Raw genomic sequence first — 14,893 nt, 5'->3', positions numbered from 1 at the left:
GGTAGTTAAGGTTGTATTTATTTCTAACAAGCATGCAGCCCCTCACCCCCATCTCACTCCCTTGCGTTACAAGAAAGGCTCTGTGTATAAAACCAAACAGGAGTAACTAGTGCGCAATCAGATACATTTTAAGTACACTAACTCGTCAGTGTTTTTTTTTTCATAGCTTTTGATTTCAGTATGCTTTAACTGGATACCAAAGCTACTTGTTAACCCTAATGCACGCACTGCTAACCCATTCTCACCCTGACACATCAGCTCGATATAGAAAAGGGATTTTCTGGTACAGCCGCCTCTAGTACAAATCCATTGCGCATACCGCTGACCCTAATCCCACACCCCTGCGTGGGGGCTCTCTGTGCAACTAAACACGCAAGTAAGGTCCGTTAAATCGCGGCAGCTGCAACACGGCTATTTAATTTAACAATTAAAAACATAATAAAGTGTATGTAATTATTCTCAATCCATGGCTATGTTCTATTCGCGAAAAAAAAAAAAAAGGTATGTGCGTTTTGATATTAATGTATTTACATAGGTGAAGTTATCGCTGTAATTGCTCTAAATTCCCGCCAACAATTGTAGAAATAATAATAATAATACAAACGGTCTGTTCGGGTTTTAAAAACGGTTAGATTCGCCCTTTGTTTGATTCAAACTCCTTCAAAACACATTGCCACTTCGCTACAAACGTTGGCACAATAAAGTAGTAAACAGTTCAATAAAATTTAATAATATTGTCTAAAATTAGCACATAAAATGTAAGCGGCTGCAAGTATTGCTAATTTCCAAAATGGCCTTACTGTCTAACTAATTTCCTTTTCCAATAAATTATAGTTTGGCACTGAAGCCTGGGGTTACGCAGTAACAATGTAAAAGAAAAACGGCCAAAACCACAAAACATCTCATTTAATTTACAAACAGTTTGGAATATCTGACCTGAGTGTGGAGCCATGGGAATGGGAGATGGGTAGTATTTTCCCGGCTGGAAGTGACCGGGGTGCTGCATGGAGCTGTGGCCGGCCGAAGTGATCCGAGACGCGGCACGGTGAACCAGCGCGCCCCGCTCAGACAGGAGGTGAGGCGGAGGAGCGAAATCCCGGCCTTCCATAGCGCTCGAACTGATAAATCCAAACCCGAGGGGGGGCAGAATCAGAGAAGCAAAAACACGCCAAAAATATAATCCTTTTTAGAGCTTCGATTCGATCTTCTCTTCAGCAGATCGCTGGCTTTTCCAGCTAAAAAAGTAGCCTCCCATTATTTTCTGCAAAAGACACACACACAAGAAAAAGACGTAAGTGAAAACAGCCGCCGTACTTCCACTAGCAACACAAACAGTGGGTAGTTACAAAGTGGCGAAATCACAATAATATGCTTATATTGAAATGCACGGTTTATTTACAATAGCGTATTCTAAACCGAATATATATATATAAAATGAAAACATCATTTTGTGACGCACATCCAGTGCATTATATAGTGTACAAGACAAAAACAAGTTCCCCTTTCTTTCTCTCGTGTGCTTGTGGGAGACTGCAAAAAAAGAAGTCGCCATCAGCAACTCCCTGTCTGTAGGAAAAACAACTTCCCAATTCTTTTACGATTCTCGTGTCTTATATATATATATAATATATATATAAACAGCACTGGGAAATCCATCTCTGACTGTGTTCGTCCTCTTAGAAAGGAAAAAGGATGGGGCATCTCTATCGATTAATGAGAACATACCATAAGAACCCCATCAGCGTGCATCTACAGAACACAACACGTTAAATCGTATTTCCATTTCCACCCTAAAGATTAAAAAAGCCTATCTTGCTTATCTGACCGCTACAAAATATATGAAGCCATGTCCTTTTAAAGGTTAATGGCATTATCCCTTTTGAGTGGTACATTAATAAAATAGACATTAAGTGGTTTTAATGTTGCATACCCATTGTGTGTGTGTGTGTGTGTGTGTGTGTGTATCTTTACCATTTCTATTTAAAAACGACACGATACATTTTTGTTTTATTTTTTACATTTTTAAAAAACGTGTTTTTTTTTTAAAATGTACACTATTTTATTTCTTTACATGTTCCTAGTCTGTGACACATGCTGTTTTCTTCGCCAACCTAGCAGTATAGAGTAGGCTACTCGTTCGCCCATGTCTAGATTGTGTTATTAAATTGAATGCTGAATGTAAATTGTATTGCGTCTGCTATTTTGAAGTAATGACGTTTCAGATTGCTTGACCGTGCTTGTTTTACTACGTCCTAACACAGAGCATTATAATCGGTACACACGTCTGGCGCTGTAGTCTTTGACCAGTTTTGATTTTGCACAAACAAGTTGGTCTGTACTGTCTTTTACGACCAGTATATATATATATATATATATATATATATATATATATATATATATATATATATATATATATATATATAAAACGTATTTTGTTGCAAGCTATCTATATTTGACTACATTTAAAAAATGACGATACTTTAAAACAAAGTAAAGTGCATGCATGCAAACTCTTGGTAAACCATATATCTCGCAATATAGTGAATTTTGTAAAAAAAAAAAATAAATAAAAAAAAAAAAGTGAACTCTTAGAACAAATGTGTGAAATGTAACACAGTTCTAAGTTCATACAGGGACAACACAATTTTGTGTTGAAATTAACAAACCACAACACAATAATGTGTCTCACACAAGTCTGTGTGGCTAAACATTATTGTGTTGTGGTTTGTCCATTTTAACACAACATTGTGTTGCCCCACAATGCTTCCACATATGAATCATCTATCGCTTTAGAGGAAGGTAGTGGTGAGTATTATCTCATAATCTCTGATAAGACAATTAAAATAATTGCAATGCACACAGAAGTAACATGACTGCCTAGTGTTTGTGTAGTTTCAGTAGAAAAATGTTGTGCTGAAAAAAAAAAATAGTTGTAACAACACATTGTCAGCTCAGCAGCATCAGTTTGCATTTTATTCACACCACTGTAAGTATAAGCCACGTATTTCTGTTGCATTTATGGCGAGTTGCACCCATAGGTTGTCTTTAGCATTTTTGTGTGGGAGTGTTATTCTGCTTTCAACTACTCTTGTAATGCTAATGGCACTCCGAGGGTTAAGTAAATGTGTCTGTTTTTTTAATTATTATTATTTAAACAAGAAAAAGCTAGTTCCTTCAGTCGTATTAGTTATGTAGGTTCTGTGTTAAACGTGCTACCCAAAGGCTGATAAAATAAAATGCATTTCAATGCGAAGAACATTTTGAATTAAAACTAATTTTGGAAGACATTTGTTAAAACCATACACCAATACATTATGCAGATAATGCTGACATGCATGTACAGTATACATGTACAGACAGTAATATGTACACAAATAATACATACATGCATGAATATTAACATGCATACATACATATCAACATACACGCGCCTATTCTGCTACAATTATATTTGTGATGGATAAAAATACTGTGCCTGTCTGGTCTAAAATGCACGTTTAGATCATAAATTCTGACGTGATTATTACTCTTATTCGATTCATAAAGGTAGAACGGTATTGTACAGTAGTATTTTATATAGGCCTATATATATATATAGAGAGAGAGAGAGAGAGAGAGAGAGAGAGAGAGAGAGAGAGAGAGAGAGAGAGAGAGAGAGAGAGAGAGAGAGCGAGCATCACAATGAAATACGCTAAAGCATTTAAATGTGTTTGTCATTAGGAAATACCTGAAATCAAATATATTCGGCATATCCAGTGAGTGTTTGTGCTTGAATTGTGCCTAAGGTTAGCAAGCAATACAAACCAGCAAGCCATTTCGATTTTTTTTCAAGAATGCAATATAAATATTAACTTATACTGTCTTAACTTATATTTTATAAAAACTACAACAACAGTAGACTGCTTTCATTTTATAGAAAGCAAATGCAATGGGAAAGATAAGCGAGCAAAGGCTGTTCGGTTTAGCACCTGGTTTAATGGAGCTCAGTGTGTTCTAGACAATGGTAAGAGATTCGCTAAAGGCAAAAAATGCTGCCTTCTAAACATTTGAGACTGTAGGAGACCTTCGGAATATAAAACATTTCAATAAAAAATATATCTGCAGTTATTTGTGCCCGGCCTTCACAATATTGAATGATAAATGAGTAATACATTCTGATCGTATTAGACAAAGCAATGCCTGAAATGAATTGTCCTTTATGGAGAGAGAAAAAAAGACATTTCTGTATTATAAAGTTGTCGCACATGCCAAAAAAACAATGCGAATCGTGGCTTGGTGTGAATTTTAATCTTTACCAAAGCGAGGTTCATAAATGAAGTTTATTTTCCGTATCGCAGCACAATGTGTAAGACCGACTGATCACGGCTAAAGTGGCCGGATTAAACCTCACCAAACCCGGACTGAAAACTGTAAACACACCGCTGTGCGTCGGAAACCTTCAGGAACACTTGCTGGTGGCCATTTCCGGCTGAAAATGAAAATCTTAAGACAAAATCTAGTTCACGAGATGATGAATAACTAAAGCTATTATTAAACAAACAACTAGTTATATATTTCAACATAAACGGTAATGGTTTGTTATTTTTTTGACAGAAACAAACAGCACACTGATTGTTCATCAACTGCAGATATTATTCAAAAAGTAGGGTAAAATCATGAGTTAACATTTACCAATAATAATTTATGAATAATATTAATAATAACCGCGGCTACTACAACCAGAAAATTATTTTTTCGCACGCCCAGTTAGAAAAATCGAACGTGATTAGAAAAAAAAATGTTGCAATGAATGGCGTGTTTATAACACGTTCACATTTTGTGCATTAATGTTTATTTTATATTGATCATGTTAATAATATGATTATTATAATTAGCATCACTTCTTATTATTAGTCGCTCATTTAAAATTCAAAAACCTCCAGTAAACGCGTGCTAAATTGTTGAAATCATAAATAATGACCACTAATTACATTACACAACGATTATATTATTATTATTGTTATTATTGTTAAACAAATGACGCATGCATGATATAAATATAAACGGTTGTCTATGGAATGTATATTTTTTTAATGTTGATATTTCTTTCAAATAAACTGCGACCGCTACGTCAATCAAGTGATCCCATTTAATAAAACCAAACCTTCTATTTGACTGCATATTTTACAAATGCAATAGCTGATAACCAGCAATAAAACCGCAACGTTTTTTAAAGTTTAGAAAACACATTTTAGTAACAACATCCGAAAATAAGAGGGAACATAATAACCATTCATATGCATAAACTGGAGAAAGATCAAAAGCAACAACTAGTGACAAAGCCAGCTGAGTACTGCTCGCATAGCAAAACTTATTCAATTTTATTAACAACAAAAACAAGATTATACTATTGAAAAAGGTAGTAATATCTGTATAAAAAAAAGTATTTATTGCACGCATCTTAAATACACAATAAATAAATAAATTACTTACTGGTAAGTTATTCCTTGCATAACAACAAGTGATTGTTATTATTATTATTATTATTTTTATTTTTTAAAACCAAATATAAAAATCATGTGGAAATGGTTATATCCTATTGGGTTACGTTCATTGTGCAGTTGTCGTTGTTTAGAGAAGCACCAGTTACAGCCACTATTGAAACCAAGCTCGGTCGTACAAACAGTCTCTCTCTTGCTCTCGCTCTCTTTCTTTCTTTCTTTCTCTCCATCCATCCATCCATCTCTCTCTCTCTACCCTGATCAGCTCGTGCCACTCAACTCTGGGGGGTAAACACGCTTGCCCATTGGCCGGATCCCTGCATGCTAATGAGCTCGTGCCGCTTGCCACGGGTAAACAGGCCTCCTGATTGGCTACTGCTTTGGACCAATAGCGGAGCAGCTGGAGTGAACTCGCCAGAGTGGCGGGCGCCCAATTCAAGCTTTCCCATTGCGCAGCTGGCCCTGCGCAGATTTTGAAAGAACCGTGTTAGTGGGACATTCACGTGGGGCAAAGTAATAGTGTGTGCACGTTGCTGCTGTGTTTATCCCGAACTATCGGCCTAAGGAACTCATAACCCTGGAGATTCCGTATAAGACAGTTTTAAAGTCAGAACGGATCACTTGTAGATCCAGTTTTTTTTTTTTTTAGTATTGTATTGGTGAACCCCCTCAGTGTTGTTTGTAAGGATGTCCAGGGGGCAACCGGTAACCAGTGAGAATATCTATAGCAGCAGAATGCTAAACCATCACCATGCATCTGCAACACACACACACAGGACGGCTTCTGAAAACTTCATTTGCTATGCAGGTGTAAAACAAGGGCATGTGAAATGCAGCACTTATAAATACACATGTGAATCTAGGGAGGGGAGTGGGGACACAAACTCTCGTTTAAAAGTAAAAATCATACAGGCACGGTGTGATCGTGAATGTTGGGAGCTGTAACTCATTTTATATGACAAAGTGCGAACTTTTTTTTTTTTTTTTTTTTTTTTTTATAATTTTTCTTCCTAATATCATAACCAGTAATGGGATTATATGGAATACACAGTAGTTAGAAGCCTTGCCAGTAAAAGCAATTCAGATTGATGCAATCACACCAGCTAAACTGTATTTTTTTTTTTTTATTCATTCATATATTTTTTTTTTATTCATTCATACAAATTGATAAGGGCGTTCTTAGCTAATAAATAAATAAATAAATAAATATGAATATACTTTTGTGTGTGTGTGTGGTGGTACGCAACGAGTTAAAACTCTCAGGGTCCCTTACAGCTGCCTTTGATTGGTTGGGAGGCTGCAAGAACACTGTCAATCACAGAATGTAAACAAGGCTCTGATTGGCTGCTGGCCAGTCCGCACTGGACTGCCTGAAAAAGCAATTACTGGCCATGCTGTTTCAAGGCGGCCCCAGGTTGGCTGATGAAAGGAGATAAGAGGCGCTGTTTCAAGGCGTCCCCAGGCATACCCGATTGGCCCTCGAGCCAAAAGGAGAGTCAAAAGTTACCGAATCGGGAGTTGAATCAAGGCAATAGGGGGAAAAAAGCGAGACAATTATGTTGGTTTTTATTGAGGGCAGATAACGGGTTAAGACGATGCAACAATGAGGTGCCAGTTAGCTGGATAAAGAAATAGGAAAAAAAACGCCTTGGAAAATAAAATCCATGGTGTTATTTTACACGTGGCACCGTTTACTACTTGCTAACAATACGATAGGGCCTAACTAAGATAATTACATTTTATAATTTAGTTTCATAGAAATTATTATTATTGAGACAATAATACTCAATACAAAGAGTATTGTCCTCACTCTAAAGCATTGCTTTTTTTGTAACACGCGAACCCGGTACCTCTCGCTCTGAACCATAGCGCCAATACCGCTGTAAAGGAGCCGGCTCTTTTGTGGAGCGGTATCGGCGCTGTGCTGGAGGTCCCGGGTTCGCGCCCGCCCTCCGCCTGTGTGTGGATTGCCTCGCCCTGTATTATGCGTTAACCGAGATCACTACAGTATGCATGCTATGATTGGCATGAATTATGGAAAACTAGCTTTAAAAAAAAAAAAAAAAGTTGTTTTGAATGTCCATAGGCCTAGGCTACATAACATGACATAATTATATATATATATATATATATATATATATAAACCCTAGGGATTCTTTATCAAAATGAATTAAATAACACTGCTACCAAAAGCAAAGCGCTTAAAATACTGTAGCCTACTGTACTATTGGCCTTGTTTTCTTTTTTTCTTTTGCGCTTTTTGAAGTTTTCACGCTGCAGTCAGAACATCCCCATAACACACTTCTTTGATGTTTCCTGACATTCTTCCAATGTTCTTTTTATTAAAAAAAAAAAAATACGAATTTATATTCGGTGCCAAATGTCAATCTACAGATCGAGTCTCGTTCTGTAACGTGAGAAGCGCCTAGCTCGGATATTCACTTGAAGTTTTTAAAACTTGGTTTCACATTTTCGTTTAACGTTTATTTAAATAACGGCCTAGCTTTAAAAAAAAAAAAAAAAAAAAAAATCCACACAACAGCCTAACCCGATTTTGCCGGGCTAGCCGGGTTTTTACTTTACAACACCACGTTGTAAAAGTGAGTACATTTGTGTTTTGTGCTGTTGTTGTTTGATCGAGTTGAAAGTGTTCTTTACTGTTTAGCGACCCCCCTCGCCATCTTTGTGAAAAGAAAGTGCAACGTTCATAGTTTAACGGCCGGATTTTGCTAATCTGCATGCTGGCGGGTTGACAGACATCTCTTGGTTTTACAGTGTTGGATGACAAGGGTAAAATGCAAGCCCACATGTTTATGGAATATGATTTTTAAACTTGAAGGAGTAACCCACCATCATCAGTGTCATCACAGTGTAATTGTTGAGTCTGCTCTGGTGGAGAGTGCACGGCTAATATATACTAGCTAGGCTACAGAAACACTGACAGGAAGAAAAAATGTAGAAAACTTCACACGAAGTCTGGTGTTAACTGGGAGTCAAATAAAACAAATATATGTTTTGAACTTTTTAAAAATATATATCATTTATGCTCATTTATGTGCTGATTTTTCTTTCTTTTTTTAGCCAGTGTAATTTCAACACAAGACCTACCAAATGTTATTATCTTATTTTAAAAGCTATTGTGTATATATACTGTACTAAGAACACACAGGGTCGATACAGTAAGTAAATATACATACATGGTGAGGATGATGGGGGTCTATTGTGGTCATAAAATATCTTTCACTGTTCAATGACATACAATATATTACATAAATCTAAGAAACACACACTAATAATTATAATACAGTTGGGGCCACAATAAATCCTTCTGCACTCAATGTTGTCTTTTGAACCAACTTCATAAGTTGAAAACAGGAGCATTGTTGTGCTGTGGCGTCTTTACAACAAACATACACGTGTAATGTACGTGCATTTGTAGTGCTGTCGTTCCACATAAAACACGTGATACCTAACTCCAAGCCATAACCCCTCACCACGAAGAAAATAGGGGAGGGCATACAAAAGACGTTTGCACCTTCAGTTTGATTTTAAGCAAAGCCGATTTTGGGGGGAATTATTTCTGCAATGGGGCGTCCTCACAGAGTAGTGGGGGTCGTATAGGGAAGCTTTTTAAATGTATTTATTTATTTATTAGCCCGAATGTCCACCACACATACACACACACACACTCAAACCCACGCAGCGCCTCTGTTTTGATCCCAGTTCCCCTGCCCCAGCAGTTGCCGTGCAGAGGGACAGGGGGGATAATTAATGCAGAGTGACTGATTGCTCTTGAAGAACGGCTGTCCCGCGAAGAGGATTGTCCCTGATCAATGAAGCGTCTCCGATTGACACTTTCCTTCCATCTTCCACCCACATGCAACTACCGGAACAGGGAATTTGTCATCAGCACAGGCTGAGGGGCTGCAAAACCCAATCATTGAGCAGGCATCGCTTTATTCATCCGAGGCAGCGCGGGTCCAGCAGCCTGAGACTCGTATAGATATATGCATATACCCCAGAGCTGTGTGGCTAGTTAGACTATACAGATTTGATAAGTAACTTGTCGACATTAATTAGCCACGTTGATAATAATTTATTGTGAGATGTTTGTGTGTTTTCTGTTATAATGCATGTGCACTATGCTTACAATGCATTCATTTTATATATTCACAATGTTAATTCGAACGAGTGTCCCCCGAGATAAAAACAAGAAAAACAAAACAACTGTTTCATACCTTACATTGCAATTAATACATTATTATTATTATTATTATTATTATTATTATTATTATTATTATTATTATTATGCAGACGTTAGGAGGTTTAAGGGGACTGAATTGCTATACCAGACGTATTTCTTTTTTTTTATTTTTTTTTTATAAGAAATCGAAATGGATTTGTAAGAATATTAATAATACAAGTTAAATGTGAGGTAAATTTCCTAATTTTACGAACTGTGCAGCTTAGTTAGTCGCTGCCCTGTATATTATTGCATATAGGCCAAGCAAAATAAAACCCCAAATTTGATTTTAAATAGGCTATTATTAAGAGTGATTCCATCTCCTCTCTCCTGTCGATTACGTTTTATTCTAACTGTGAGACGGGCAGACATATAGATCTAAATGGTCATATGACAAACACATAGATTGATAAATAAATATGTATGGGGGGGTATATGTACTATGGAAAGTGTTATAAAATGTCTCTAGATAATCGTTAACGTGTTGTGTGTGTGTGTGTGTGTGTGTGTGTGTGTGTGTGTGTGTGTATATATATATATTATTCTTGGAGTTTTTTTTTAATCGACTGCTTTGATTTAAAGATACTGGTGACTACAGTCCACGGAGAGCAATCTCTCAAATCGTCTGTGTGATCACGCGGAATGTACTTTTTTGGATAGATGTACATTGTGTGTTTGACTAATGCAATTGTGCATACACAGCCAGCTCCTTGTCTAGAGTGTCATCGGTCAGCCTGGAAGAAACATGTTCAGGGATTAGCTCCTCGGTTGTAAAAAATAAATAAATAAATAAATAAATAAATAAATAATAATAATAAAAAAAGTAAAAAACAATTAAAAGGGCTATGTTTAATTCATTCATTGCTATATATATATATATATATATATATATATATATATATATATATATATATATATATATATAGGTCGTTTATTTACACCTGCAGCTTTCAAGTTTTGAGTAGTTTTGTTTGTTTCATTTTGAGAAAACACACACACACACACACACACACACACACGCACACACACACACACACACACACACACACGCCGTGTTGTCCCTGTCACAAACTGTGGAAGTCGACAATCAAATCAAATGCAATAACAGCAACATACGAGCTGGGATTATTTGAAAGGATAATACTTCGTAATACTTTACTACGCTGGGCCATTCTACACACTGATTGATTATTTTCTTCCCCCAAAAAGCCACGTGTTGTTTTTTTTTTTTTTTTTTAAATAGGTATCACCTGCAGCCGCTAAATAAAAAAAAAACTACTTCTAATTCAACTGCTAATAATAATAATAATAATAATAATAATAATAATAATAATAATAAATAAATAAATAATAATGCAGGTTATTTATTGAGCGAATTCAAATATCTAAACATATAAAGTCTGGTTATTGTGCCGGTAAATCACTTTTACTCGTAAGCAAAAGAAGTTGGTAGAAAGTATCTTAAAACGAACTATAGGCCCTATAGCTGTTTTTCTGTTGCAAAGAGCGTAAGGAAATGCATTTACTGATATCAGATATTAGAAACATGCATCATCCAGTTTCTGATCCATAAAGATTCCAGGCATGAGATGTTAAACACTGACACTAACAAACACGCCGTAGTGTGCTTTTAAATATTTAAAGTTTTATTTAAACACAAGTGTGTCCATTGCTTTCCTTTTGCGAGAGATGATCGCTTTTATGATTGCTTTAAGATCAAATATATTCTGAAAACACGTAAATACACAATAATAAACAACAATAGCGATTTGACGTTATTATTTATATTATTGTTATTTATGGTATTCTTGTTAGTTGGGTTTTTCTATCAATGCACAATGCTCAGAAATGAATGTGGAATCCAATACTGCATGTTAATAGCAAAGAATGGCTAAGCTCATTCCAGTCACATACATGTATAGAATTAAACACGCATCAGTCTTCCAGGGGAAAGGTACAGCCGTAATTTGTAATTTGCAGCTAAATACAATCGGACGTGTTTACCCTCGACTTTTTAATTCAGTGCCTTTATTGTGCGGGGTTATCGATAGGGGCACCCGTCTGGGTTCAATTAGAGCCCTGGCCGCGCTCTAGTAAATGGCATTGGCAGGCCTCCTTCATTACGACCCGTTTAATTGAAAACGCTGAACGTAAAACTAAACAGGGCTCAAAATGTAGGGCACAAATAATCGAGACGAAACAAGGAAGAGACGTTATTGGGATTTGGCAAGCGTGTGTCCTGTTTAGAAACGATCCAATACTCACGTCTCTGAGTCAAGATACACCCTTGTATGATATTAAGATTACAATGCTAAAGACAGAGTCTCGTATACCTCTTAGTGCCTGCCTTTTTGGTTGTATGTATTTAACAAAAAACACGGGTGTGATGAAGGATAAAGACCTCACTAAGAAAGATGGTTGCATGCGTTCTAAACAGAACAATATAGTCCAGTCGTTCTTTCTGTGGAACCCTTGTTTGCCCTTAAGTATACTGAATAATTACCTTAAGTATATTGAATAATGAAGGATTCAGTGATATGGGTTCTAACACTACAACCATTTCATCCAAAGGAACCACGTTTCCATTGGATGAAATAATTCCAAATATGAAGCATCGAATTATGAGACCCCCTAATGGTTCTATAGTGAAATCATTCAATAGAACCTTCTGTTCTTTCACAATGATTCTTCTTAATAGAACCAAGACAAAATAAGGGTAATGGAGGTAATACGGGTTCCACGCAGGGTGATATTAAAAGGACCAGATTGGAGACAACAAGAACCCTATTTCTATAGAGCGGAATTTAATTAGAGACTGCTTAAAATTTTTTGGTTTTTTTAAAAAAAAGTTTTTTTTTTTTTTTTTTAAGCGTTAAGAGAATAATGTTGGAGGTCCAATTTAAAGACAATGATTTACTCTCTTGCATGTCTTGCACAAAACAGATCTGGCATATATTTACATGTATAAGTCTGTTAATGTGACTATTAATAATACAATGTCATAATATCTGAAAACAAATGTGCTTTGTACAAGATGAATATAGTGCAGATCTAGTTGAGAAGGGGTATTGCAAACGTGGTGATTGCAGTATTAAAGACTTAGCACTTACAGAAACATGCAGAGCGATGCTATCTTTTGGAAAAAATGTATTTTTTTTTTTAATTGCATCTCATAAACGTTAACCGCTCAAAATACTGCAGTATTATTTCTGCAAGAATTTTTTTTTGTTAGGAAGTCAGTATTTCATAAAATAATTCACATAAATGAATGCCGTCTTAAATTTAGTGTGTGTGTGTGTTTTCTTTCCCTGCACAAATTGTATGCTTTGGAAGGTGTTTTCTCAGTTGGGGGGGGGGGGGGGGGGGGGGGGTGGGATCACAGTGAAATGTTAAGGGTTTTGCTTTAAGATTATCATAAACAAAGAGGCTTGCGCGGCAGCTGAATTAAATAATGCTGTCAGCAATGGGATTCGGGGATTCGAGTGACATTAAATAAAATAAAAAATATATTAAAACCAGTTAAGCTTCCACTGCTGTTGTCACAATGGGTTTGTAAATTACTGGCAACATGCAAGCACATAAGTTAATAATCTCTCTGCATGGTAAAATATTAGGAGTTGGGAAAACGCTGTAGTGGTAATCATTTATGATTAGGAGTAAGGAAGGTTCATCTCATTAAAGTTCAATAAAAGAAATGTAGGCAATACAGTTTATACGGGATACGTTTTGCTGGTATGTGTACCTTCCCATTATAAAACCTTGACCGAAAATAAATAAATAAATAAATAAATAAAAACTTATCAGAAACGTGTCAGACTAGTTAATGTGTAAGCATGCGTGGTATTACTTTACTGCATGCTATATGCTGTTAATTATTAATTATCAAGGCAAACAGTTAGGCCATATAGGCTGAAAACACAATCAATTCAGTACGGTACGTTTAATGTGAACTGATACCATTGTGCAATTTGTTTAAATAAACTATGGAACAGATGGAGTATATACATCTAATTTATACTGAAGTATGCTCTTTCGGTGTCTGCTGCATTCTCTGAGTATCTCCTCCAATATTGGTAGCAGGCTTGCAAGGTCTAAAAAGTTAAATTTTAACCCCGGGATAGGGGCTCTGAACTCGGCTGAGAGTTCCAACGCGCGCCCCTGGTTCTCAGACAAACCCAAAGAACAAAACGGTCAAGGTTGCTGCTTGCTTCTTTGTTTTAAAGCACCCTTCGGTTTTATTAAGAAGCCACTTAACAAACCAAGACATTTTTATTGATGTACCTATCAGTGGAGGCTCCCTTAGATGCAACATACTTTGCATCAAATATTTCTGAAACAAAGTTGTTCAAGCAGGAGAAAGGCAGGCACAAATCAAGCGCACCCTATCGACTTCATCTGTTAAACTTAATAAATGAACAACAGAATAATTAGATACCGCTCTGTACATATGAAAGGTATCTAGCTAATATAAAAGTTCTGGAGCAAGGTACATTAATCAGCTGTATCATGGTAGCTGATGGAAAATCTCCTCCCAAAAGTAAAAACGGAAACAGTAATTTTAATTATAATTAAAAACATGTATTGTCATTTTGCTACCTTCTGAGTTGATCTAGATTTAGAAAAAAAAGTCTGTGACTGACTGACCTAGAGAAGACATAGATAGAGAATTTCCCTCTTCCTCTCTTTGGTGGATAAATAGCATTTTTTCAGCAAAATAATAATAATAAATAATAAACTGTTTTATACACCCGCACTAACCTGGGCCATGAAGTTGAACTTAACAACTGACATGGTCTCTCAATTTAATGTGACGCTATAGCCCGATCCAGATTTTTTTAAATCAATAAAGCCATATTTGACCATGCCAGCGCAGTTGCTGAAAAGTAAACAAAGTCGGCTATACCAACCACTATGAAATGACCTGTTCTTACCAGCAATTTCAAGTTGTGCTTGTGTTTTTTTAATTTATGCTTTTCAGTATAATCTATTGTGACAGAGTCTTAATCAGCCGATCAACCTATCCTCCATTTTACACTTAACGCCAGTAAAAGACATGCACCAAAATAAAACCATAACAAATATATTGAGTTTGTTACCTTTAAACGAGCAATTTCAATCACCACTCGCAAATTAATGCATACTCAATGGATTACATAGCGTTTCAGCAGGG

At 36.2% G+C, this 14,893-nt stretch overlaps 1 protein-coding gene across 8 annotated transcripts in view; it reads right to left on the bottom strand.

Annotated features, from left to right (window-relative positions):
• The window catches only part of LOC117424080 (BAH and coiled-coil domain-containing protein 1-like), a 97,870-nt gene that overhangs the window by 78,627 nt on the left and 4,350 nt on the right, over positions 1-14,893 (bottom strand). For 3 of the 8 annotated variants that reach the window (XM_058992388.1, XM_034040132.3, XM_058992389.1), the window contains exon 1: positions 937-1,452. In XM_058992388.1, coding sequence (XP_058848371.1) covers positions 937-1,108 — 172 coding nt within the window. In that variant the 5' untranslated portion in view covers positions 1,109-1,452. Of the gene's footprint in view, positions 1-936; positions 1,453-1,725; positions 1,812-5,472; positions 5,948-14,893 lie in introns of those variants that run through there. The other 5 variants (XM_058992385.1, XM_058992383.1, XM_058992384.1 and 2 more) reach the window with 4 other exon arrangements.

The sequence above is a fragment of the Acipenser ruthenus genome, chromosome 19 (genome assembly GCF_902713425.1).
Source record: "Acipenser ruthenus chromosome 19, fAciRut3.2 maternal haplotype, whole genome shotgun sequence".
Lineage (NCBI taxonomy): Eukaryota > Metazoa > Chordata > Actinopteri > Acipenseriformes > Acipenseridae > Acipenser > Acipenser ruthenus.
This window is presented reverse-complemented; position numbering and strand designations above follow the sequence as displayed.